General features: G+C 40.7%; 1 protein-coding gene across 1 annotated transcript; it reads right to left on the minus strand.

Moving 5' to 3' along the window:
• Positions 1–5,151: 5,151 nt before the first annotated feature.
• LOC101732237 (Fanconi anemia group B protein) lies at positions 5,152–21,576 on the minus strand. The gene is made up of 8 exons (XM_031896193.1): positions 21,219–21,576; positions 20,242–20,949; positions 15,762–16,020; positions 14,112–14,218; positions 11,859–11,987; positions 9,805–9,970; positions 6,848–7,070; positions 5,152–5,753 (listed from the first exon to the last, which is right to left on the minus strand). The coding sequence occupies exons 1-8, from the start codon at positions 21,477–21,479 to the stop codon at positions 5,336–5,338; spliced, it is 2,271 nt and encodes a 756-aa protein (XP_031752053.1). The 5' UTR covers positions 21,480–21,576; the 3' UTR covers positions 5,152–5,335.
• Positions 21,577–27,117: the final 5,541 nt, after the last annotated feature.

The raw sequence follows: 27,117 nt of genomic DNA on the forward strand, positions 1-27,117 counted from the left end.
AGAACAGAGCCCACTGCCTGCATTTTCTGTTCCCAACACGGGTGACTGGTGTTTGAAGAAGCCTCCTGCCATAACCATTGGGTTGGCTATCTCTTAACGGTGTAGACACTAATATTTTGAGAAAAATTGCCATTGATGTTTTTTTTTTTTTTTTTTTTAAATTATTTTGCTTTTTGCCCAGCTTTTAAAATTTGGAACTTCAGCAACTTTCTAGTTGCTAAGGTCCAATTTACCCTACCTACCAGGAAGCTGCTTGAACATGGATAGTAAGGGGGCTCTTATTGTAGCCTAACAGAGCAACACTAGTTTGGCTGTTGGGGTCAGTGACTCCAAATTGAGAAGCTGGAAAGAGGCAGTATAAAAAATAAAGACCAATCAAAAAGTTGCTAAGAATAGGCCATTCTGTCCAACATACTAAGAGTTAACTCAAAGGTGAACCACCTGCTTTTAAGGAGAAGGAAAGGCTAATAAAGAGTTAATCTCAAGCTGAAGGCATACCTTCAGTTGTCTCAATAGTGACCTTAAGTCTCCCCATACTTCACCCGTTAAGAAGATCAGAAGCCAAACAGGAAAAAAAAAAAACGCTGAGCTGGGTAGAGAAGATTCCAATAATGCAACACTTCAAGACTTGGCGACTTGTTACTGCAAGCGGAGCATGCGCACACGGCAGGAGCGTCCGGTTGCCATGGCGACACAGCATCGCCGAACTCTGTGACAAGCAGGTGGGGGTAGCGGGGGGGGGCAGGTGCTGCGAGCGGCGGAGGGTTTGTGGCAGGAGCGGGGGGGTGTTTGTGGAGCTTGGGGGGGTTTGTGGCAGGAGCGGGGAGCTGCGGAATCTTTGTGACAGGAGCGGGGAGCAGAGGGGGGCTGGCTTGTGCTTTTCAGCCCATACAGACACACTGGACAAGATGGCGGCGCTGTTCACTGAAATAAGTATGTAAGTTCTAGTATGTGTATCTCTGTAAATCTTTCATTAGGCAAGCCAGGAATATAGCGTTTTTACACAGCAATAGTAGTACTATTTAATAGTGTGCTTAATAGATTTTGACTTTCCTTCTCCTTTAAAGGACGTCAACACCATGGGCTAATCATGGGTATGGTGGCTGTATGTAGCTTGCAAGATTTTTGGGTGAGTGTTAGTATTATGGCTTTTCATACAGGGAAGATATACAAAATTTAGGATTTTATTACGTTCTGCCAAATGTGATCTAAGTGTACTGAGTTTCATGGGAATGGAACTAGTGGGTGATACTATATTCAAGAGAGATTGAGGTCTACAGGGGTAATGTAATAACAGGCACTAAGTTTGCCCAGGAGTAGTAACCCATAGCAACCAAACAGCAGGTAGCAAATACTGGTCACCTGTTCAAAATCAAGCATCTTATAGGTTGCTATGGGTTACTGCTCCTTTGCAAAAGTAAAGCCTTTTTTTTTTTACATGTGGGGGTAAGAAATCTACAAAGAAAACAAAATTGGATTTTTAAATGTGGAACAAGTTTCCCATTAGGTTTTAATGAATTATCTGACTGATATGGAATGAATTGTGACTGTAACTGTTGTAATTTTACTCATAATCTGCTTTGTATGTCTGTGTAGTTCAGTAAAGAAATTGAAGTGTAGTACCCACTGTGTCCACCTGGAGTGCTAGTTAAGTATGAAATATGTTGAGGTCGAAGGAGATTTAGCTTGCTGGAAGCATTTATTCATCCAATATCCTGTAACTGTATTTTAAAAGTTGAATAATAATATTGTTTTAGTTTTTCATACTTAGTGCCCCCCCTCCATTTGATGGTTATAGGTGATTCTGGAGTTGTGAGTAAGCATGTGAGGCGGCAGTCGCTCCTAAACACAAACTGCTCAGTTCCATTGGAGAAGTCTAGCTGCCACTTTGTGACCTTTGATTTTTTTTTTGTTTCTATAAAAGTACCCTTTCCACCACCCTGACCCTGAGAACAGTAAGGTTAAACAGAGATAATGAATATGCAAACCTGCAACTCTATTTTATCATCCACAATAAACACCCATGCCCCCCTGCAGCCGCAACGTAGTCGTGCCTTCAATCCCCGTCCCTGGCATAACACTCAGATGCGATTTCTGTGCTCCTGTGCACGATTCGCTGAGCGAATTTGGAGGAAATCTCGTGTGAAAGCGGATTTTCTCCACTATAAATTTCTTATGGTGTGTCCCAATACTGCCCTAGCCCAGGCCAAGCAAGTATACTATAACACACTTGTACATAATAATAAATCAAACCTGCGGTGCTTATTCTCCATATTTAACTCGCTACTTCATCCTTCACCTAATGAATCAATCGTATCTGAACACACACCCCAGGACTTTGCTGACTTCTTTAAAAGCAAAGTCGATTCTATCCGCAAACAATTTTCCCAACCTTCACATACCAGTAATCTCAGCCTTCCTAAATCTCCTCTTTCCGTATTCAGCTCCTTTATTCTCGTAACAGAGGCTGAAGTTTCTCAGCTTCTCCGATCCTCTCCGCCTACTACCTGCTCACTGGACCCTATGCCCTCATCGCTACTAAAACAGTGTGTCTTACTTCAGCTCTTACCCACATATTCAATTCCTCTCTGGCTTCTGGTACTTTTCCCTCTCTATTCAAACGAGCATGTGTAAAACCCATTCTTAAAAAGGCTACGCTGGACCTGTCCTGCCTTTCTAACTACCGTCCCGTCTCTCTCCTGCCCCTAGCCTCTAAACTCCTGTAATGTCTTTTCTCGTGTCGCTAACTTCCTCTGCACCCATAATCTGCTGGACCCTATGCAGTCTGGTTATCAGCCAGCGCACTCCACTGAGACTTCTTATGTAGAGTGGCAAATGATCTCCAGACTGCCAAGGCCAAGGGACACTACTCAGTTCTCATTCTCCTGAACCTTTCCTCTGCTTTTGATACTGTCGAACATTCTGTCCTTATGCAGATTCTCTATTCTCTGGGTATCCGGGATCAGGCTGCATCCTGGTTCTCTTCCTATCTCTCTAACCGCTCCTTCTCTGTTGCTCTTGCTAACAAATCCTCTACCCCGGTTCAGCTTAATGTGGGGGTGCTTCAGGGCTCTGTGCTTGGTCCTTTGCTGTTCTCCCTGTACACTCTCTCCTTTAGGAGACCTTATTTCTTCTTTTGGTCTTAAATATCATTTATATGCAGATGACATCCAGATATATTTAGACACCCCTGCACTAACCTCTGATGTTCAAACCCGGATTGCTAACTGCCTCCTGGATGAACCAATGCAACCTCAAACTTAATCTAGCTAAAACAGAGCTCATGGTCTTCCCACCCAAACCTAGTCCTTCTCTTCATTTCACCATTACTATTGATGGCATTACCTTCAACCCAGTTAATTCTGCATGCTGTCTTGGGGTTGGTGAGCAACATGTTGCTACAGAGCCACTGGTTGGGGATCACTTCTGTAACCCATTCCACAATAGTTTTAACCTACTTTCAGATGAGATCCAATACCTCTATAACATATAAAGCAGTGATCCCCAACCAGTGGCTCGGGAGTAACATGTTGCTCCCCACCCCCTTTGATGTTGCTCCCAGTGGCCTAAAAGCAGGAGCACATTTTTGAATTTCTGGCTTGGAGGCAAATTTTGGAAGCACAGAGACACAGTTTTACTCCAAGCAGAGCCTCCTGCAGGCTATCAGTTCACATGGGGCTACCAAATAGACAATCACAGTCCTTATTTAGCATCCCCAAAAACTCTTTTCATGCTTGTGTGGCTCCCCAAACACACTTTATATCTGAGGGTGGCTCACAAGTAAAAAAGAATTTGGGGATCCCTGATCTAAAGTCTATTTGGGGGGACACATTAGCTTGCATCCCTGGCTACTGAATGTAAGCTGTGTTCAGCATCACTTGTACAAATCATTTGGGCCTCAGGATATCATAAGGATTCATCTATCTCTATTACAAAATTCAGCACGTGAAAAATACATTTAATGCACGCAACAAAAAAATCAATGCACATTTGGGCTGGATGACTGCTTAAAGAAAACTCATGCACCTGAAACACGATAATGCTATTGCATTTATGAAACATAATATTTTTTCCCTAAACACACTGTTTCTCAAAGGATTTTATGAAAGATGCTGTGGTTTAAAATGTGTTTTTTCCAAACTCTGAAGGTGGTGTTGAACATACAGAGTAACATATAAAGCAATCAATAACCGATACAAGAGGTAATGGGAGCCCTGTCCAAAAGAGCTTGCAATCTACAAGGAGAAAGGGTTGAGACACAAGGTGTGGGAATGGGCATGACCAGAGTTGGGAGAGGTTTGGCACAGGTAATTGATTTTAGCAGCAAACTGAGGTTATGTTAATCTAGATTAGGGTAAGCTTCCCTAAATAAATGTGTTTTTACAGATTTCTTGAAGGCAGAGAGATTGGGAGAAAGTCTGACAGTTTGTGGGAGCGAATTCCAGAGCATTTCCAAAAATCCTTAGCTCCCGTTTTATCAGATTACCTCTAAATGGGACATTCTCTAAATAGAATTTTTTTAAACCTTTAGGAAATTAAAATCTTCTTAGCCCCAGAAAGTCAAGAAAAAGCAAAGATTAAGTTCCCTTTTTAGGCCCTAGAACCCTACTGTGCCCACCACAGGGAAGTGTTAGCCGGGTCACCCCACATCTACCTAACATCACCCCACTAGCAGCACAAGGAACACAATGGCTAAGCTAATTAAAAAAAAACAGCAGGGAATAAAAGAAGGGGAATTCATGGGGTGATATCCCTATTTGTTTTTGTTATAACATATTTTATTGAATTTAACAGTGTTGGTTATACAGCAAATGGAATTAAAAGAATGAACACATATGTTGCATCAGTATAGTATAGTAGTTACATAAAAGTTTTCAACAGTAACAAAATTTCATAACAGAAAAATAAACAATAAAATACTGGTTAGGGAGATGAGGGTTTTAGTGAAGTTTCAATGTTCGTTGGGCAAACCATTTCCCTACTTTGTTTTTATTCTTCTTTAATCCTTAAAAGGGGCACAGAAATAGAGGATATGAAAACAGAAGCGACTGTAGGCAATTTTTGTAAGGTAAGCAGTGTTTTAAGGTATAAATTGTCATTAAGGAACATAAAGGAACAAATAATAGAGATACATTATACAGTTGCCAGTTAATTCCATTTGTAACCTGTATAAAACAAGCCTTAGCCTTACGCTTGACAACACTTTGAATCTATTTTGAATGAAATATTTAAGCCTGCAGTATAGTTTATGGTGCATTATTCAGTACTGACTGAATATGAACAAATCACAACTATTAGAGTAACCTCCAAGGTGATATTTAATGTGACACAGAGATCACAAAGTGGCCAGTTTCCCTGCAATTCTGTCAGAGTTCATTTGAATCTGAGCTACTTTTGCTATGAGTTGTCTGTACTGGTCGCTTTTTATTGTGATGTTAGCTCCCAGCTTACTTTGCTCCTGCTCAATTAAGAGCTCTTCTCTGTATCTCTCCACGTCTTCTTTAGTGTCGGATAAAGGAGTTATTGTGCTGCTGGGCTTTTTCTGCATTTTACTTCTCAGGGTCAAGTCTTCTTCAACATCGCTTGCTGATGTGAATATTGCACTCCTGAGGGCCAGCAACTCCTCTTCCAGGGATAACGCCAAGCTTTCAGCCAAACAGTGTGTGCCCTCTTGTTTTACAATGTTCAGCACACAGGTTGGAGGAGGAACACTTTTGAGACTGCAGAGGCACTGGAGAAACACTGCCTTATTCCTTCAACAGCAAATAGTGTGTTATATGTATTGGATTCAAAAAAACCATGCACGGCTCATATGTAATTTTGGAAAGTGAAAAAAATGCTGCTCTAAGGAACAGCTACATTTTCTGAAAGAACAATAGACATGGTAATAGTACATGCATGAAATGATATGTTCTAGCACTATTTCTAATAAGGTGCAGGAAAAAAAATTGCTCTGCCCCTGTCACCTATGAAAAGCATGTTCACTAGAAGTCGATTGTGATTGTGCACGCCCTGCTAGGCAATCACAGTTATAGAGCAGGGGACAGGGCTTATTTGCATCTGCAAGTGCAGTGATCAAAAAACAATTTTAAGCGCAACAGTCACGTTTTTTTTCCCGTCAATGTAGTGTTTTCACAGACTTTAAGCCTTATTGTGGTTGCTAGGGGACTGTGTGTCTGACGCATTTGCGCTGCACCTGATACAACTGTCTCTGATTTGCCTAAATTAACTTAACTGGATGTGTTTTTCTCGTCAATTAGACGCTACTGTGCAAGTCTGATAAGTGTAATTTCTGATGTTTAGCGTTTGAGTGACATCTGCACCCAATTCTTTACGTGCAAGTGTGCTACGCCTATTGACGCTGGGCTTGAAAGGAAACCTGATCAAAAGGTTGACCCACAACCCATGGGGCCTACAGACTGGGGAAGTACACCTTTTCTATGCACTCGAAGTTTCCCTGTCTTGGAACCCGAGGTGCGTGCAGAAGTAGCATACAGAACAGACAGACGCCGGTCCTACAATGGGAACATTTTATGGGTCACAGGTTGAGCAGCGCTGAGCGCAACTATGTGAGAGTTTAAAAATATATTCCGCTACATGAATATTAGCTCCTGTTCTATCCAGACACTATGTATATTTCAGTGTTCAACAAGTGCCATATTGAAGGCATAATCTAGACAGTTTGCTGGAAGGAGCTGACAGAGGGCCCTGTGTATAAACAACCAAGCGTGTACAACTTCTCTCCTTGTAGCAAAGGACCTGTGTTCAACCCTGAATCACTATATGTTACACACACCCCTACCCCTCAGTGCAATTTGTCTCAAAAAGCATGGGTACGTAATAATACCTTGCAAAGATGGTAAGTTTCCCTTCACAAGGGCTCTGTGGATTCCAGAGAAAAAGAGTGCCGTCAAGACTGAAAGTGATTTCTGGGATGTGTCGCACAGGTTCCCCCTGCATATGAACAATCATCCACAATTTCACTAAAGTCAGTGTACAGTCAGGCGAGGAGATATGGAGGGAACATTTTAAATATGTGGATAAAACAGCCAAAAGGTCTTCTATACAACCTAAAAAAAACATAAAAAAGAATATTGCTTAAAATTTGTGGTTGTCATTTAATGTCAATGTTGTTCACCTTTAAACTTTTAGTACAATGTAGACATTTATATTTTGAGATAGATTGCAATTTGCTTTCATTTTATGGTTTCTGAATTAAGGTTTTTGTTAAGCAGCTCTTCATAGTGGAATTTAGCAGCAATCTGGTTGCTGGGAATCAGTTTACCTAAGCAACCAGGCAACAGTTTAAACAAGAGACTGTAGGATAAAAAGGGGAGGCCTGGAATAAGATAAGTAATAAAAAGTAACAATAAAAGTCTAGCTTCATAGAGTAATACTTTTTTGGCTGCTGGGGTCAATGACCTCCATCTGACAGCTGGAAACAGTCAGAAGAAAAAGACTAATCATTTCAAAATGAAAATGAAGACTGATAGGAAAGTTGGTAAGAATAGAACATCCAATGACATACCAAAAGATAACCAAAAGGTGAACAACCCCTTTAATAAGCTATTTAATAATAGCTCATTATTTGCACAAACAGAAGGAGGGTTAACAGGAACACATGTTTTGCCCTTTTGCCCAGTGATGGCAGATTCTAGGGGATCGAGACAGGGCCTAAAAAGCCTGTAACTAGTATAAACCCTTTGACTAGTATAAACATAAAATATACTACATATACTATAACTAGCCCTGTTAAATGGGCCCACAGGTTTATATTGCTGTTCCTAACTTTGCCATTTATAAATAAACCCTGCGATCAATAATAACCGTCTGTTTAAAATATCATATGTGTTCTTGTCACAATTGAACATCTAAAAACATCTACATGTCATGAATGATTTCAGGCTTGTATCACTGTTTTAGCAGTTAGATCTGGGCTAGTAAATTAACAGCCACCTTGAGGGAGAGTGGAGTTGGGCACGCCAGCGGAACTACAAGTTTGGTAAATAAGAACGAGTTGCTTTCACATCCTTAGGGAAACAGAACGGCACCTGCAGTTAAGCTGCAATTAAATTTGTTCAAATGTTACTCTGTTTAAATAAAATGTTGAAAGAAAACAGATGCTCTTTCAGAAGCTGAATAATGGGCAAAAGAAAAAAGAAACAATGGAAATATTTGTCTGCAACATTTGGCAGGCGTCATGAGCATCAGTATGGGTTCCTTATCAATTTCACCATGAAATGAGACCTGAAATTTATTCCAGTAGTTCAGTTACACAGGAGTGAGTTGTGAATTGTCATTAAATAAAAGTTCATGTTTTAGGGAATTTACATGTTATGATTATTTTTAAGCAGCATAATTAATTTCAATTTATTTTTTAATGTTCAGTACTGAACACAAAGCCAACCATTCAGGACTGAAACTAGGGGCAGGCAATGGGTGGGGCAAGAACCTCCAGGGGCTCAGTTACCCAGCGACAAAAGGTGGCCATACACAGGCAGATTTCAGCTGCAATATCGGCCCTTTAGACCAATACGACAGCTTATCTGCCCATGTATGGGCACTACCGATGAGCCTCCCCGACCAACATCTGGCCTGAAATTGGGCAGATCTCGATCAGGAAGGTTTGATTTTTCCATCGGATTGGGGGCCGCATTGGCTCGTTGATGCAGTCCCCGAACCTACGGCACCTAAGCAGAAATTGTATTTTCAAGCACTTTGTTACAGAAAGCTCCACAGGTCTCATTGCCTTGTAGAGTATGAGTAGCCAGTGTATCTCCAGGTGTATAACTTTACATTAGCATTGAATCCTATCTGCCACTTAGGAGCCCAGACTGCCAGTTTGTTATGTCCCCCTGGAAGGATGACACAATGGATTGGTGAGTTTTGTGAAATAAATGAACAAATTAAATAAAACTGAACCGAATACCATGGGTCCAATCACAGAATGTACTGGTGACAACTACTTTCTCTATAAAATATTTTAGTCAGTGTACTATGCATTTACAAACAGCACGACCAACGCCTAAAGCAGTTTAATTTGGCACTGTATTAAAAGACCTGACAATATCACTGTCCAAGTTCCTATCAACCCATCGTAAAAAGCAACTAAACATCTTTGACAGGATCTGCCCTTTATAAAACTTATTAGAATGACAATTCCCACAACATAATCTTGAATCATAATAAACATTCAAATAACTTACCCACAGGTGTCAAATGTACAGGCTTATATTTTCCAGCATCAGACTTTATAAATTAATATTGAAAGAGAGAAAACCAAAAATGGTGGATAAAACCATTCTCTCTATAAACTTGGTATATCAGGCCCCGGAGCCCAAGCCACATTATTAGGTACTGCATCCTGTGTCAGCTTCTAATAACTTGTGTAAACTAACCCTTCTATACTACAGGCATTAGACCTGTTACCCAGAAAGCTCAGGACCTGGGATTATCTGGATAAGGGGTCTTTCCATAGTTTGGATCTCCATACCTTAAGTCTACTTAAAAATCATTTAAACATTAAATAAACCCCATTGGATTGTTTTACCTCCAATATGGATTAATTATATCTTAGTTGGGATCAAGTACAAGCTACTGTTATATTATTACAGAGAAAAAGGAAATCATTTTCAAAAATGTGAATTATTTAGGTTAAATAATACTAAAGAATATTTTAACTCTTGCTATTCAAGATGGACAAAAGGCATATCCTGTGGCCAAAGTGTGCAGTGTACGGGCAGAAGAAAGATAATATTATGCTATGCTCCACTGAGAAGAACAAGTTACATACACGCCTCACTTACAGATACGCTGAGCTGCTGAGCTTTACACCAATCACCAAAAGGTCATCGACAACACGTTGCCATATTCTCTCTACAGGGCATTCATCTGGCAAGGATGGACACATCTCTGTACTGGGTGGGCAAGGACTGCCTTTTATATCATCCCAAAGGGAAACCAAGCCCTCCTTTAAAGAATACAAAGAAAAATAATAAAGAAGCAAAAAAACAATGGGGGAAAAACCCTTACTTTAGTAGTGTAATTTGGTTGAAGGAAAAAATAAAACTACAATGTTATATACTGTACCCAGATCTCCTCTTAGTATGAGAGCGTGTGTTGAGGGTATATATATTGCAGAAACACAAAGACTTTAATGCATAATCTGCTATGCTAAACAGATTAGAAATGGGTAGTTGGAATTCTATTTATTCAGCTGGGCATCCCCTTATGAAATTATGTCCTTTTGTTATTTCTCTTTTCTGGATTTTAACATGACTGGATGTGTATTGCAAATAGCATTGGCAAGGCTAACACTGCCAAATGAGCAAATAACAGGTTCATGCAAGCTTGAAGAAAACTATAGGCCTGTTAGTCTGACATCAGTAGTAGGAAAACTTTTGGAAGGGGTAATAAGGGATAGGGTACTTGAATACATTGCAGTTCACAATACTATTAGATTGTGCCAGCATGGTTTTATGCGTAACAGATCTTGCCAGACTAATTTAGTCGCCTTTTATGAGGAGGTGAGCAGGAACCTTGATGCTGGAATGGCAGTTGATGTCATCTACTTAGATTTTGCTAAAGCGTTTGATACAGTACCTCACAGAAGGCTAATGATCAAATTGAGGAATATTGTCCTAGAACATAATATTTGTAATTGGATAGAGAACTGGCTGAAGGATAGAGTACAAAGAGTCAAAGAGTGGTTGTAAATGGAACATTTTCTAATTGGACCAGTGTGGTTAGTGGAGTACCGCAGGGGTCAGTCCTTGGTCCTTTGCTTTTTAACTTGTTTATTAATGACCTGGAGGTGGGCATAGACAGTACTGTTTCTATTTTTGCTGATGACACAAAATTGTGCAAAACTATAAGTTCCATGCAGGATGCTGCCGCTTTGCAGAGCGATTTGACAAAATTAGATAACTGGGCAGCAAACTGGAAAATGAGGTTCAATGTTGATAAGTGCAAAGTTATGCACTTTGGTAGAAATAATATAAACGCTAACTATCTACTGAATGGTAGTGTGTTGGGGGTATCCTTAATGGAGAAGGATCTAGGGGTTTTTGTTGATAACAAGTTGTCTAATTCCAGGCAGTGTCATTCTGTGGCTACTACAGCAAATAAAGTGCTGTCTTGTATAAAAAAGGGCATTGACTCAAGGGATGAGAACATAATTTTGCCCCTTTATAGGTCCCTGGTAAGGCCTCACCTTGAGTATGCAGTGCAGTTTTGGGCTCCAGTCCTTAAGAAGGATATTAGTGAGCTGGAGAGACGTGCAACTAAACTGGTTAAGGGGATGGAAAATTTAAACTATGAGGTGAGACTGTCGAGGTTGAGGTTGTTTTCTCTGGAAAAGAGGCGCTTGCGAGGGGACATGATTACTCTGTACAAGTACATTAGAGGGGATTATAGGCAGTTGGGGGATGTACTTTTTTCCCATAAAAACAATCAGTGCACCAGAGGTCACCCCTTTAGATTAGAGGAACGGAGCTTCCATTTGAAGCAGCGTAGGTGGTTTTTCACGGTGAGGGCAGTGAGGTTGTGGAATGCCCTTCCTAGTGATGTGGTAATGGCAGATTCTGTTAATGCCTTTAAGAGGGGCCTGGATGAGTTCTTGATCAATCAGAATATCCAAGGCTATTGTGATACTAATATCTACAGTTAGTACTAGTGGTTGTATTTATAGTTTATGTATGCGAGTGTATAGATTGGTAGGTGTGGGTTGTGGGTGCTGGGTTTACTTGATGGACACTGGTCTTTTTTCAACCCTATGTAACTATGAAGAATAAAGCAAATGAATGCTCCGTGTAAAGAACTATTATAAAATATATCAAATATATGACATGGGGTGTTACCTTGTCTGCACAGGGCACAGCACTTTCCTTGCCTTGGACCATGTTGATTAATGCCTCACCAGAAGATCTTAGGACCCTATCTTTGAGTTCCAAATCCTGTTGCAATTCTTGAAGTGAAAGCAAACCTGCCTGCAAACATAAGAACACATCACATTTATTACAAATGAAAAGAATCTTACTGCATAAAACTATGTATCTCCCAAATGAAGTGTATCTTGTTTTCTTTAAAGGAGAAGGAAAGGTAAAAACTAATTGAGCTTTATCAGAAAGGTCTATGTGAATACAGCCATAAGCACTCACAGAAACGCTGCACTGACTTCTCTGAAAAAAAGATTAGTTGTGTCTTTTTTCCTCTGCCAGAGACACGCAGCTCTCTGCTTTCTGCTCTCTCCTGCTCCCCCCTTCCTCAAGAATGCTAAGAACTCACTCCCCCCCTTAGGAATGTGGATCTGAGCCAATCAGCAGGAAGCTGACTCATGCTACAAACTGAGCATGTACACCGGTCTCGGTGCAGGAGTGAGGCATTATGGGAACTTTCTTTACACAGCTCAGTGTTGTCTGATCATCTGAACGGAAGAAATATGGGGAGACTTAAGGGCACTATTGAGAGTACTGAAGGTATCCCTGCAGCTTGAGATTAACTCTTTATTAGCCATTCCTTCTCCTTTAAGTCATAGCCATTGTGTGCATATATTGTTTAGCCATCACTATGATTATCTGCACTTGTTTTTTATTTCTTTAAAGGGACGGTAGACAATTATTACATGGTAACATAGTTACATACTACATCTTATTGCAGATTTATACCTTTAACGTGCACTTTAATAAACACTGTTGTCACAGTGCCTCAGCATTCCCCCCATTTTTTCTTTCTATATATTTGGTATTTTCTTTTTTTTTAAAGGGCACATATAGCCATAGTAAGGCTTAATCAAACTATCCAATCAGATAAGCATCAAGAGAGGCTTCCTGCTTTAAGGAAATTAGGTTTTGCCGTTTTGCCTGGCCTTCATCAAAATCTGATAAAAAATGCAATGTAAATTGCAATAGTGCTCCTAAAAAAATTTTTTGTATTGTCCTTTATTTACTGCACTGAAGTTGACTAAGTGCAGTTTTAAGTGCAATCGTCAAATTTTTTTCCCATGATTTAAGCGTAATTGCAGTCGCCAGGGAGAGATGTGCCTAATGCTTACTGTGGGTGATGAGTTGATGATAAATAATAAGTCACCCATTTAAGTAGGATACCTATGAACACGTATTTACTGGTTGGTATTGAACAAGCTAATATTACAATGCATCAAAAATGGGAGTAATTTTTCTGGGGGGTTTTTTTCTTTTGCAAATATGCTGTGTTCATTTAGTTTTTTCCAGAATTTAAAGGTTTAAAAAAAAAACAAAAAACAAAACACTTTGAAATGAGATCAGCCACACCATATCCCACTGGGAAAAAACTCTATGAGATGTATCTAGTTTATGGATTTAGCCTGCACTTCATATTTCATAATAATAATAAATCTTCATTTCATACATAATAACTCATCGTTTACATCGAGAGAAAATGGTGCGGAAGCCATCTGTGTAAATAAATGCAAATTGTAATATAAATTATAATATTACACATCTTAAAGGGACGGTATACACCAGCTGGTTGGTAAAATAACCTGACTTTTAAATAAGTTGATTTTTTAAAGGTGAAGGAAAGGCTAATAAAGAGTTAATCTCAAAATGCAGGCTTACCTTCAGTTGTCTCAATAGTGCCCTTAAGTCTCCCCATATATCTCCAGTTCAGATGATCAGAAGCAAAACAGGAAAAAAAACCGCTGAGCTGGGTAGAAAGATTCCCATAATGCATTGCTCTTTTCCAGGACTTGGAGACTTACTTTTAAAGGCGGCGCATGCGCACAAGCAGGCGCGCTCCCCCTAGCGTCTGGTTATGAGACGCTATTAGCCATTAGAAGCAGCAGCTGGGGCCATTACAGGACGCAGCCAGCAGGGGCGGAGAGGCAAGTGAGGAGAGGAGCGGGGACGAGAGGACACAGGTGCAGGGAGAGGAGAGGTGCGCAGGGGTGAGGAACCATGTCGGCTGGCGGTGCTGGGATGGAGAGGCGAGCGGGACAAGAGGACACAGGTGCAGGGAGGGGAGAGGTGCGCAGGGGTGAGGAACCATGTCGGCTGGCGGTGCTGGGGCGGAGAGGCGAGCGGGACAAGAGGACACAGGTGCAGGGAGGGGAGAGGTGCGCAGGGGTGAGGAACCATGTCGGCTGGCGGTGCTGGGGTGGAGAGGCGAGCGGGGACGAGAGGACACAGGTGCAGGGAGGGGAGAGGTGCGCAGGGGTGAGGAACCATGTCGGCTGGCGGTGCTGGGGCGAAGAGGCGAGCGGGACAAGAGGACACAGGTGCAGGGAGGGGAGCGGTGAGGACTGATAGGTGTCGGCTGACAGGTGCTGGGGCGGAGAGGCAAGCGAGGAGAGGAGCAGGGATGAGAGGACGCAGGGAGGGGAGGGGAGAGGAGCGGTGAGCAACGGTGACAGCTCACAGGTGCTGGGGGGGAGAGGCAAGCGGGGAGGCTGGTGGAGCGCCATGTTTAAAACATGGCGGCGCAGACAAGGAGAAATAGTGTGTACTTCGGAAGGACCGTACTGGGCAAAGGAGCATTTTTAGAAGAAATTATTTCAGCGTTCAGGTAGGGGCCCTCTATTACATACTAAAAAATGAGTAAAACCCTTTCCTTCTCCTTTAATTAAAATAATTGGAAGAATGCAATTTCAACAAGTCCTATTAATTTTTAGGCATTTACTGTCCCTGTAAGTATGTACACCTTCACCCTACTGCAAACATGCACTTTTAACATGACAACTGTCACTATACCAGGTGGTTCAGAAGTGCTGCGCCACTCCTGGAGAAAGCAGTTGTGCAGTTCATTGCTGTAATTTTTTTTCTTGTTGGACCTTTGTTTTTTAGGATGACAGTGGTCAGCAGGTGGAGCAGGGCAGTGTTTTTTCAAATTTTAAAATCAGCCTTGCTTGTGATGCTCGCTTGCAAAGTTGGTGAGGCTTCAGTAAAGTCTTTGCTCCCTATACATTCTGTATCTACTGATAATTCAACATAGGGCCTATGTAAATGTAGCATTCCAATGGTTCGTTTTATGTTATATGACGTACTGTTATATGATGTATTGACGTTTATGACGTATTATCTTGCCTATGACAAACGTGATAGTGGGGAAAAAGGTTGAGAAGCAATTGAGTCGTAGGTTAAGCCAGGTGAAAGGAGATCTGCTATTTGTTTAGTAGAGCCAGGCTCTTGGCATCAAAAGAGCAGTGCTGCATTACTTTAATCCCAGGCTCCTGCCAGACAAAGGCCAGACAAAGGATAACTTTAACGTAGTTGGCCATCTTGAATACATTGCAATATACAGACAAACAATCCCTGTTTTGTTTAAACGGGGGGGGGGGGGGGGGCATTTTTGGGCCATTTAATGCAAAAAATGTCTTAATGTCAATTTTGAGGTTACACCATTGCAGCTCACAGCCGACAAACCTCCCCAAAATGCCTTGCCATTGCCAAACACTGTGATAGCCAAAAGTACTCTTGCCGATCTGGATTAAAAGCAGGAAATTGCAACTCTTTCGCATTTTCACAGTAGCACAGATTTAACCATGGGTGAGAAATCTTACCATGTGCTATTTCCCAAAAAGGCATTAATAAAATCTGCTATTGCAACATTCCCCAGTAGAGTATTATGCAGCCTCACTTTACTCACTGTGAAGTACCACACTTAACTTAAAGGTGAACCACCCTTTAAGTTCTGCTCCTCAGATCTAAAAGGGTGGCCTCTGGTACTTTGTTCTTTTCTATGTGAAAAAAACAATCCCCCGCTACATGTATATATATCCAACATACTTGTAAAAAGGAATCGAGTCCCCTTGCAAACACCTTTTCTCAAGAGTAAATAACCCCAAACTTGATAGCCTTGACAGCAGTAGTCCCTAGATACCAGAGTTAAAGAGACAGAAATCAAACAGCAGTCAGTTAGTTTGAATGATTGAAGGTCAGGTGAACTGTTTGGTTCATACTTAAACAGCAAGAGTATTTGATCAGCACCTTTGCCAAGGAAATCATCGATGAGAACAGTATAGACTTGCTGCCAAGTTGCAGCTACCTGTAACACAAATATAACTGAAGTGTTTAGTCTGAAGGAGTCATGTGTTCTGCATAAACACATATTGGAATAGCTGAGATACAGTGCATAAAAACTTAGAAAGGATACCAAATCAGCGCTACCAAATCATTACATCTCTTATTGCCCTTTCTTACAGAAAATAAAAACGGAAAGTAGAAAAAAGCAATCTCTTCTGAGCTAACAGTTTAATACAAAGTAAAACTATAAGTTCATTAAAGGAGAAATAACTTCCTTTATAACATTTTTGTCCCCTCCGGGGGCCGAAAGTGGGCCCCACCCTTCCTGAATCACGCCACCCATGCACCCCAATAAGGCCCCGTTCCCCAGTAATTCACGACAAAAGGCTCAATGGTGGTGATCCGTGCACTGTTGAAAGCAATCCAGTCCTGGCTTGAAACATGCATTGTCTTGGTTGCCAAAGAGCAAGGAAAAGAAAGTCAAGCTGCCAAAAATGGTGGCTGTTAATTCTGCTGCACCCTTTCATGAGGAAAGGGAAGGAATAGGCCTACTGGGGTGTGTGGGTGGTGCAGATCAGGAGGGGGGCTTGTGCAGAAGAAGGCAGTATTGAAAAGTAGTTTTACACAAAAACTATACCTTTATATTTGTGCAGAAAAGAAAGCAATATATCTGATAGAAGCCCTTCTATGTAATTCATATATATTCATTATTATTATTATTATTATTATTAACATGCATTTACAAAGCGCCAACATATTCTGCAGTGCTGTACAATAAGTGGGTTTATATATTGGACATACATAATTACATAACATAACCGATACAACAGTGTGAAGAGGGCCCTGCTCAGAAGAGCTTACAATCTATAAGGATAGGACTGTGGGAATGGACAAGATCAGAATTAAGCAATGTAAGATACAGAGTATTGCTTTTTAGCAGCCTACTAAGATTGTACTAAACTTAATGAGGGTAAGCGTCTTTAAATTAATGTCTTTTTAGAGCTCTTTTGAAGGCAGAGGGATTGAGAGAAAGTCGGACAGATTGTTGGAGCGAATTCCAGAGATGGTGTGCGGCCCTTGCAAAGTCTTCAATGCGAGTGTGTGAGAAGGTAATGGGATAGGCGTTAAGGATCAGGTCTGTAGAGGAGAGTAAAAAACGGGTTGGTATCCTAAGATAAGATCAGAGATGTAGGGTGGGGCAGAGTTATGAACCAATTTAAATGTGAGGGTCATTAAATTTTATTTGGGATGGTAGTGGAAACCAGTGCATAGATTGGCAGAGTGGCATGCCTGAGGATGAGCAGTTGCTGAGGTGTATGGCAGCAGTATTTATTATGGATTGGAGAGAGGACAGTATTTGGAGGGGATGCCCAATTAATAGAGAGTTACGGTAGTCCAGGCGTGATATGATGAGAGAGTGAATAAGGACTTTGGCAAGCATCTTGGGTGATAAATAATCATATTTTGGAAATATTTTTTAGGTGAAAGTGACATGATTTAATAAGTAACTGGATATGAGAAGTGAAGGACAGGGCAGAATTGAGGATAACCCCAAGGTACCGGGCCCAGGAAGATGGGGTGATAGTAGAATTGTTGACTGTGATAGATACCTCAGAACAATGTGGGTGTTGGATGGGAGAAAAAGAACCAATTCTTAGAGAGGTTTAATTTAAGGTAGTGTTGGGACATCCAAGTAGAGATAGCAGACAGTTAAGAGCTCTAGGTTGAGATTAGGAGAGATTTTATTGCCAGCATAGAATTGATTAGTTTGCCAAAGAAGGAAGTGTAGAGAGAGAATAATAAGGGGTCCAGGACAGAGCCTTATGGAACCCCAACAGAAAGAGGTAAGTGAGAAGATGAGGCTCCATTGTAAGAGACAGTGAAGGAGCAATATGACAGGTAAGATGAAAACCAGCACAGGGCAGTGTCACAAAGGCCAAGGGAGTGGAAGTACTGGGAGTAGTAAAGGTGATCAAGTGTCAAAAGCAGCTGAGAGATCAAGTAGTATTAGTAGTGAGTAGTGGTTATTGGCTTTAGCCAATGAGGTCACTAGTTAGTTGGGTTTGAGCAGTTTCTGTGGAGTGTTGTTGTCTAAAACCAGATTGTAGGGGATCCAGCAGGCTATTGTCAGAAAGGAATAGTGTCACTCAGTTGTAAACTAGGCGCTCAAGTCGTTTAGAGATGAAAGGGAGCAGAGAGAGAGATAGGCCGAAGGTTCCCAAAATTGGAGGGATCAAGACAGAGTTTTTTTTAGGATGGGGGTTACAAGTGCATGTTTCAGTTGGGATGGAAAGGTTCCAGTGAGAGATTGAATAGATGAATTAGAGCTTTGATATGACAGGGATTAGCATTGTGTAGAAGTCTGGAAGGAATGGGGGTCAAGTGGGCAGGTAGTAAGGTAAGAGGAAGCCAAATCTTTGAGACTTTCTTTTCAGTCACTGAGAAGGAGCCAAGAAGAGACTGGGTAGCATGGAGCAAGGGAGGTGAGTGGTTAGGGGGATTAAGTTGTGCTATGTCATTTCTGATGGAGTCAATTTTGTTTTTAAAGTGCTCGCCATTGTCTTGAGCAGTGACTGAAGCACACAGGAGAAGTCTCATTCCAACTGGGAATTGCGCCAGCAACGCTCAAATGTACATGACCGTCTTTGGAAGGTTTTGGTATGAGCAGTGTGCCAAGGTTGGAGCTGTTTGGGTCTAATGCATTTTGTCTAGGCAGGAGCAAGCTCATTAAGGGCAGCAGTGAGTGTGGTCCCAGGTCTGGGAGTTTGAGTAAGGTGTAGACGCCAATAAGAGAGAGCAGCAGGTGAAGCAGTGTCTGTAGAAGAAAGCCAGGTTTCAGTTATTGCAAGTAAGGTAAAGGAGTTAGTAATGAAAAGGTCATGAATGGAGGTAAGTTTGTTGCAGATGGAGCAGTAATTCCAGAGGGCACAGGGTATTTGAACAGTGGCTTTGGGTATAGGGATAAGGTTTCTGTCCTTTAAAGAGATGCAAGGTGGGTTAGAGGAATGTGGCCCTGACAAAACAGGGATGGGGTTAGAGCGCCGGTTGTGTACTATGTGGAAAAAAGGTGATGTGGCGACGTGCACTTAAATGCGCGCTCCAGGTAGCCAACATTTTTTTCAGACCGGAAATTAGTACTGTTAAGTACTGCGCTCCGGCTTCACAGGGAATTATATACCTGCTCTCTTCTCCCCTTTCGTCAACATGGTTTATTTTATCTAAAAGCTGCGAGCAGTGAAGGCAGCAGCCAGGTAAGCCAATAATCTTTCAATGACCAGAGAAGACCCCCAACAAAGTGCGTTCATGCTCGATGCTGATGAAAATGGGAGAGCAGAACAGGCTTATAATCCTCTGTGATGCCAGAGCACTGTACTAACTTCGGTTTTAAAAAGAAAGTCAGCTAGCAGGTGATTGAAGAGCGTGCACGTAAGTGCATGTCACCTTTTAGTACACAGTACACAACCGGAAGAGGGATTTTACGGTATTATTTATGTATAAAACATTTAAGTTTGTTGTGGTTATTAGTGTTATTGGGGGAGGGCAGAATAGATTTATGACTTATAAATTTTTAGTGTTACTGTTCCTTTAAGTCCAACAGTGTAAAGGGTCAGAAAACAGACTTAGGAATTCTGAGGTAGGAACCAAAAGGAAAAAAAAATAAAAAAATGTGCTAGTGTAAGTTAGCTGTGACTTTTCTTCAAATTTTCAAAAGGACAACAAGCATTCCGGACTCTAAGGGATCTTGTAAAAAACTCAAACTTTATTCCATCATGTTTAAAAACAAAGGCCTGACGCGTTTCGTGCGTTCGGGGCACTTAATCATAGGCTAGTTCTAACAAAAGTGAGAGAGTTTAAATAACAGAAACATAGTGACGTGGAAGTGACTTTTCTTCAGACAAATCATTATACAAAAGCTCCTAATATTATCATTTAGCCGAGCCTATGGAAACACAGAAGCAAATGGCACTGGCTTAAACTTCCCCCAAACACGGATACCATCATCTTAGGGTGATAGCAGCCAATACAATATATGTCCCAAAGACACAATTCTGGGACCTGATGAGAACAACCTATCAGCCTTAGCTGAACTCTATACTGAAAAGTATATAAAGGTTACAAAAAGTTGTGTAAGCTATGAAGGTGCTAAAACAGCAGCAGAGTTTATAAAAGCAGAATGAGAAAATAGACTTTGACCATTGCCCACATGCTCTGCAGAAATAAAGCCATGTTTTCAGGTAAATACCTTAAAACCATCTTTCTGTACTGCGCATACATCTCCAGAAGCAAAGGAAATAATAAACAACAAATCCCCTCGGCTTGTCGAAGCGACTTGTAGCTTGCAGGGATTCTCAAATGGAAGCTGGCAAACTTCTTTCGGAGTTCCATTTTCTATCCAAATCAGCTGTTTACTGCTCACTGCAGCACCTGATGTCTCATATCTGTCATTCCCTTTTTGTATCATGCACACCTGAAGGCAACGTAAAACAGTGCTGTACGCATGTGGAAGAAAGCAGATCCCTGGAACGTTGCTCTGCTTTTCAACGGAATACAAAACAAACTCAGTACCCTGAAGCGTACCATCGAGGTGAAGTCCACTTGTTATATTGTCGGCCACTTGAAAACTTAAGTCCGTGGTGCCAAAGATGATTGTTCCTTCACCATCTACTGTACCGACCCATTGTATAGCAGTCACACTGAGGGGTGATGTTAAAATACCAGAAGTAAACCGTGAAATATAACACAATTTCTCTTGATACCTCCACAAAACAGCTGGACCATCACAAATCTGTAGATCTTGCAATCTATCCACATCTAGTGGAAACTTCAGAAAACATTCAACCTCACTGGATGCATGGAACAGGAGCAAGGTACATTTTGTGGCACCGCTACTCTTTTTCTTAAGGTGGCGACACACGTGGCGACCTGACGATCTTTCGTGCGACCATCGGTCACACAAAAGATCGTCAGATCCGCCACTAACCTTCAGGGCTGAAACAGGTAGATAAAGAGGTAGAAACAATAGGATTTCTACCTCCTTCTGCCGATTCAGCGCTGAAGGCAGATTTTGGTCAGGCGCCTTCTATGGCGCTCGATCAAAATCTTTTAACTGGCCCGATCGGCAAGTCGACAGATATCAGCAGGTTCCTGCAATATCGGTCGACTCGCCGACTTGCCATACACGCACCGAATATCGTACGAAACGAGGTTTTGTACGATATTATCGGTGCGTGTATGGCCAGCTTTACACGTTTTTAGCAAAACACAAGGAAGGTTTAAGCCTGTACGGGAGTCCGTTACACAATTAATGCATACAAGTTCCACCCCAGATTTAGTGCCTGGAAAGCTGTACTGTCCCAGGGACTGCTCAATAAACGTCTGAGAGACTCTGTCAAACCTCTTTCTAAAGAAAAGCAACTTGTACTTTTCACTGGCCCTTACAAATTCTTTTGCTATCAGGGATTTGAAAAATAAGGTCTCCATAGAAAGAAACTATTTGTTGTCTCCATAAGGTGTAATCCTGCTTTCATTCGGTCAACTCTTTATTATGAATTCCTGTGCAACACATCCATCCTTTATAAAGAAAAAAAAATTGAATAGCATTATAAACACAAACAATTTGCAATTGGTCTTCATTTTTTATTATTTGTAGGTTTTTAGGTAGTTTTTTAGCCAATTAATTTTCAGCTCAGCAGTTCTAGTTTCAGTAGCTATCTGGTTGCTAGAGTCCAAGTTACCTTAGCAACAAGGGAGTGGTTTGGATGAGAGACTGGTATATGAGTATGAGAGGGGCTGAATAGAAAAGAAAGATACAAAAAGTAACAATAACAATAAAACTGTAGCCTCAAAGATCAATCTGGTCAGTGACCCCCAATTAAAAACTGCCAAGAGTTTTTCCTCCAATAAGGATTAATTATTTCTTAGTTGGGATCAAGTACAAGGTATTGTTTTATTATTACAGAGGAAAAGGAAATCATTTTTAAAATTTTAATTATTTGCTTATAATGGAGTCTATGGGAGATGGCCTTTCCGTAATTAAGAACTTTCCGGATAACGGGTTTCTGGATAAGGGATCCCATACCTGTATAAGTATTTTCATATAGGAAATGTCTACTCAAAGGGTAAGGCAATTTAAGATTGCCAGTAATATATTGGCATTCTAAAAACATATGATATTTGTTTATTTATTTCCCAGCTATTGCGTTTAAACTGCAGTCTGTTTTTTTTTTTTTTTGGAGTTGCCATGATAACTGACCATAGCAACCAGTAAGCAAACAAGAAAGGTGCATAATTGACAACCTGATTGTTAAAAACCCATAGAATGGCCAGCCCATTGAATAATTGGTTTATCAATCAATTTTAGGAAAGATGCATCCTAAATAGAAGACCTTGAATAAATAAAATTGTGACTTGCACTTGATATTTATTTAAAAAAGGAGCAAAAATAACAAAAAGAAAAATGGATTTTAAAAAAAATCTCTTTCTCTTGCCCTTTTAATTGCCCCATTTTTAAATAAATATCTAATAAAAGTTATATTTTATTCATTTAAGATGTGCTATTTAGGTATCTTTCCCTAAAATGTAATGATACACCAATACATTGTGCACCTTGTAAAAAAAGAATAGTGCAAGGTTTTTGATATAGTCATTGAGGAATTGGTAATGAAAGATCCATCTATAATATGGGAAATGTGATTTAAGAGCAAAGTTCCCATCTAGAAATGTATGTGTTTTCTGTTCAGTCCAGCAAGAGTTATAAAAGGCTGTCTACTGTAAACTGCCTCTCCTTTTAATTTTTATAGAAAAAATACAGACTTTAAAAAAAAAAGCAGAATTAGTGTTTGTTTTGGCAGCAACACGTGAGCACTTACTGGGGTATAACAGCAGAAGAAGTAGGCCAAGTAACATTTGGGGGGACTCTTGAGCTATAGGCACTGACTGATAATCACTTACAGGATCCTCCTAATATTTAGAGGATTCTTCAATGATTTTGCTGTGGGGCCCACCAAGCACTTGCAGGGGTATTGCAGCCAGGCCAGTTGAGCGCCTCAGTAAAACAATTCCGGGGGCTGCTCTTAGGGGACGTTGCAGATCTAATTTAAAGAGTCAAACTAAAGGCGGCCATACACGCTACAATTCTGATCCTTCGTAAGATCATTCCGTAGGATCGTTCATCCACTCTACTAATGTAACTAGCTGAATTGTCAGATATGCAGGTAAAACAAAGGAATTCTTTACCCCTATGTGACAGTTCAGCAGTAACGTTACGATGTTTGGGCACCTTCAAAGGCGCCAAAGCAAAATATTTAGTCCTGCCCAATCGATGGGGCGACCGATATCCAAGCCTTTTACCGATATTGGTCCCCTTGTCTCCCGCCATACATGCGCCGATTATCATACAAAACTAATGTCAGTGCCTGTACGGCCACCGTTACAGGGGTCAAAGTCTAGGCAGTGGGGCAAACAGGCTCTGCAGTCTAATCATTCATTCATTTTGTCATGATTTCTTACTCCAGCACCCCCCAACAACCTTTCCCTTTCAATATCCTTAATCCAGACTGGACACCAAAGATCTATATATAGAACATTTTCAGTCTACAAATCCCACAACACACAGCAATAAGTACCAGTACTCAAGCAGTGCAACAAATCAACCCATTGCACATACCTGTACCCCCTCTCCCTAATCCACCTGGCACCTTTATAAACACATTAGCTGTAAGGTATGGGGATATGCTATGTGGCCCTTACGTAACCTGTCCCTGCTTGCAACAGTAGAATGGACGGAGTATTTTCATTGGACAAAGAGATAAACTTGGCCATGTAATTATCATAGTCTGGAGAGTCCGGCAAAACTAAGATGGAGCAGGGATGTTTGGATTTTACTGAAGGATGGGATTTCTCTGGGGTTTAGTTTAACTGCAGAAAATGAAGAGGAGCTGTCGGCCAGTGAATATATTTGATTGCCCTTTGACAACTTGCATGCCATCTGTTTCCCAGCATGAAGCTCGTGTTTGGGATAGATTCAAAGGGCAATCAAATATATGCACTTGACCAGATCTCCTCTACACTTCCTGAAGTTCATGACAAATAGACTCTTCAATGAATAAATTAGGGCTATGGTAAAGCCCACTAACTAAACCCCAGAGAAATCCCATCCTTCTGTAAGTTTCATACTTCCCTGCTCCATCTTAGTTTGGCTGTGCTCTCCAGACTATAGTAATTGCATGGCCAAGTGTTTTATCTTTTTATCTCTTTGTCCAAAGGGCAAACAAATATTCACTATATCAATGGTTCTTAGTGATGCCATTAGTTATAATCAGTACTTAGTGGTCATTTCACATTACTCAATGAGACTTGAGCATTGTAAAAAAGTTTTTTTTTGTTAGTTGGACTGCCAAATGGAATGTCTAACACCACTTGTAACGTGCTTCAGGGTTGTTTCCCCATTACTGCTCTATGTGCATCCAACCGGGTGCTTTTCATTGGCTGGAAAAAGAAGGGTTTAAGCAGTTCCAGTTGCTACCATTGGGGTAACCTCAAACCCTGAACATATAAAAACCTTTACAACACCCTGTAACAAGTAACATGTAGCTTTGGCTTCCTGTGCTTTGGTATTTAAGCCTCACATTGACGTTAAGCTCCCCAGTAATTGTTACATGGTAACCTCTCACCACCCCCCAAAAAAAACCAGGAGGGTGCTATTACTACAATATTACTCCCAAACGTTGTAAGGCCCTGGGTAGTATCTGTGAACATTAAGGGTTAGATGGTACCAAAGAAGTATCTGGATAGACTTACCTGTGATACATGGGCGTCAACAGAAGGGGGCAAGAGGGGGCACTTGCCCCCCCCTGGAAAAGTAGCAAAAAAAACCTTACTTTCTGCACTGTCTCCTCAAGCCCGTTTTGCTGTGCTCCGATCTTTCTTCTTGTGGATTCTCCAATCAGAGCACAGCTTCCTTGACAGACAGTAAAATTGACCAATCAGAGCACAGATGCACACAGGGATCGGGAGATTTTGCAAACTGGAAACAGAAATGAAGACTGAAAAGAAGAATCTGCAGCTGTAACTTTACCTGAGAACCAACTCTCAACTTTTGCTGCAGATTTCATCCCACAGGTACTATACACAGGTACTATACAGTTCTAAAGAATCACTAGCTGACATTAAATTGTTTTTTGCCTGACCTGACATCTATAATAATTTATAATCTATCCCCTACCCTAACAGATGGAGGGTAAGTTAACTCTTTCCCTCTGAAAAAGCTCATTGTGTGTTTGTATATTTGTTGTTGTTTTTTGCACTTACTATTTTTTTTTTTTTGTCATTGTTTTGTTTATTTATAGTAAGTTACAGTGGAGCAAATGTTGTGTATCAGTGCCAGTGTTATAGTGCCAGGGCCTGAATATCTGCCATTAATACCCACTGCTTCTTACTGTATATAATGTGCTGGTTTTGTAAATACGGACTGCGTCTCACTGTATATAATGGGGAGTCAGTATCCACTGCCTTTCTTGCTATAAAACTAACATAAACACATCTAAAGGGGTGGTTTACTTTTAAGTTAGTACCACAGAGACCTTATCCGCACACCCTAGCGCTCCAAATCAATATGCCCGGTGCACACTGCTGGAGGGATCGGCACCCTCCAAAAATAGTACAACCACAAAAAAAAAGCAAATGGCACTCAGGGCTGTAAACAAGGGAAAAACCCTTAAAAAATTTTTATTGCAGAGGTGCAATGTTTCGGGGCGACGTGACCCCTTTATCAAGCATACAGAAACGTGAAGGCAAGTGAAATTTATACATATGCAGTGACCACTTCCCCAAGTTAATTGGTAAATTGAATAAATACTTAATTGACAACAATAGTATAAAAAACGTGGTATAATGAACAGCAGCAATTAAAAGTGAAATACATCATATATAATGTGCATTCAACCGTAGTTGAATAAAAGTGCAAAAGTGTATCTTAAAACCATGTTTTCTTACACTGAAAAAAATGAGCACATTATATCATTTTTTTCTCCTCAAATCCAGTGTTATAACTGAGTAGCAACAATGTATCACCGTATGAAGCCCTTGGGACCCTAAAATACAAAGTATCAAAAAACAAACATCAACTATATCTCAAAATAAAAACATGTAACAGTATCCATGCAAGTACAGATCAAAGGAACAGAATATCTTACCCCAAAATGAAGGAAAAGAATTTCTATCCCTGATGTGCACTCAGGAAGACTTTATCTATTAAAACAAAATTAGGAAAATGTATTATAAAAAACAAGCCATGTTAAATTCATCATTTAACCCCTTAGGGTGGCGAGATTGTAAAAGCCAAATCCAATAACATTCTCTCTGAGATAGTAGCTTCTTTTTGTCCTGGCCCTGTCTTACACGTATTTTTTCCAGGATCTGCCACCTAACCTGTGCCACCTGGTGGCCATGTGTAAAGAAATGTTTTGCCAACAAAGTTTCCCTTTTCTTTTCTATCTCCTTACTTTTATCAGTTTTTATTACTCTCTGGGCAGACTGAGGTGGAAGTTTATAATTCCTCATGGTAGATTTGTGTTCGTTAAGCCTTGTTTTAATAGACCTCGACGTCTGACCTACATAGGCCAAACCACACGGACATTTGACACAATATATGACGTCTTTACTATCACAAGTATAAAAACCGCCGCAATAAAAAATTTTTAAGGGTTTTTCCCTTGTTTACAGCCCTGAGTGCCATTTGCTTTTTTTGTGGTTACTTTTAAGTTAACCTTTAGTATGTTATAAAATGGCCTATTCCTAGCAACTTTGCAATTGGTCTTCCTAATTAATTTTTTTTGAATAATTTGCCTCTGTTCTGCCTCTATACAGATTTCAAATGGGGGCCAAAAATATTGCTCTCTGAGGCTACAATTTTATTATTATTATAATTTTGTATTACTTATTTTTCCAAGTAGGCCCCTTAACTATTCATATTCCCATCTCTTGTTTAAACCACTACCTGGTTGCTAGGGTAAATAAGACCCTAGCAACCAGATAGCTGCTGAAATACCAAATGGAGAGCTGCTGAACAAAAAGCTAAATAACTGAAAAACCATTAAAAATAAAAGTGAATTTGAATGCG

This window comes from Xenopus tropicalis, chromosome 2 (assembly GCF_000004195.4).
Source record: "Xenopus tropicalis strain Nigerian chromosome 2, UCB_Xtro_10.0, whole genome shotgun sequence".
In the NCBI taxonomy this organism is placed as follows: Eukaryota; Metazoa; Chordata; class Amphibia; order Anura; family Pipidae; genus Xenopus; species Xenopus tropicalis.

What these genes read in the sequence shown, in the direction of transcription:
- LOC101732237 (XM_031896193.1), bottom strand. Translation starts at nt 21,479, where the DNA reads ATGGAGACCTTATTTTTCAAATCCCTGATAGCAAAAGAATTTGTAAGG. An exon ending in CTGTGCCCTGTGCAGACAAG is followed by an intron (nt 9,971 to 11,858) that starts GTAACACCCCAT and finishes TATTCTTTAAAG; the next exon opens with GAGGGCTTGGTTTCCCTTTG. An exon ending in CAGCAGCTCAGCGTATCTGT is followed by an intron (nt 7,071 to 9,804) that starts AAGTGAGGCGTG and finishes TGTTTTTTTTAG; the next exon opens with GTTGTATAGAAGACCTTTTG.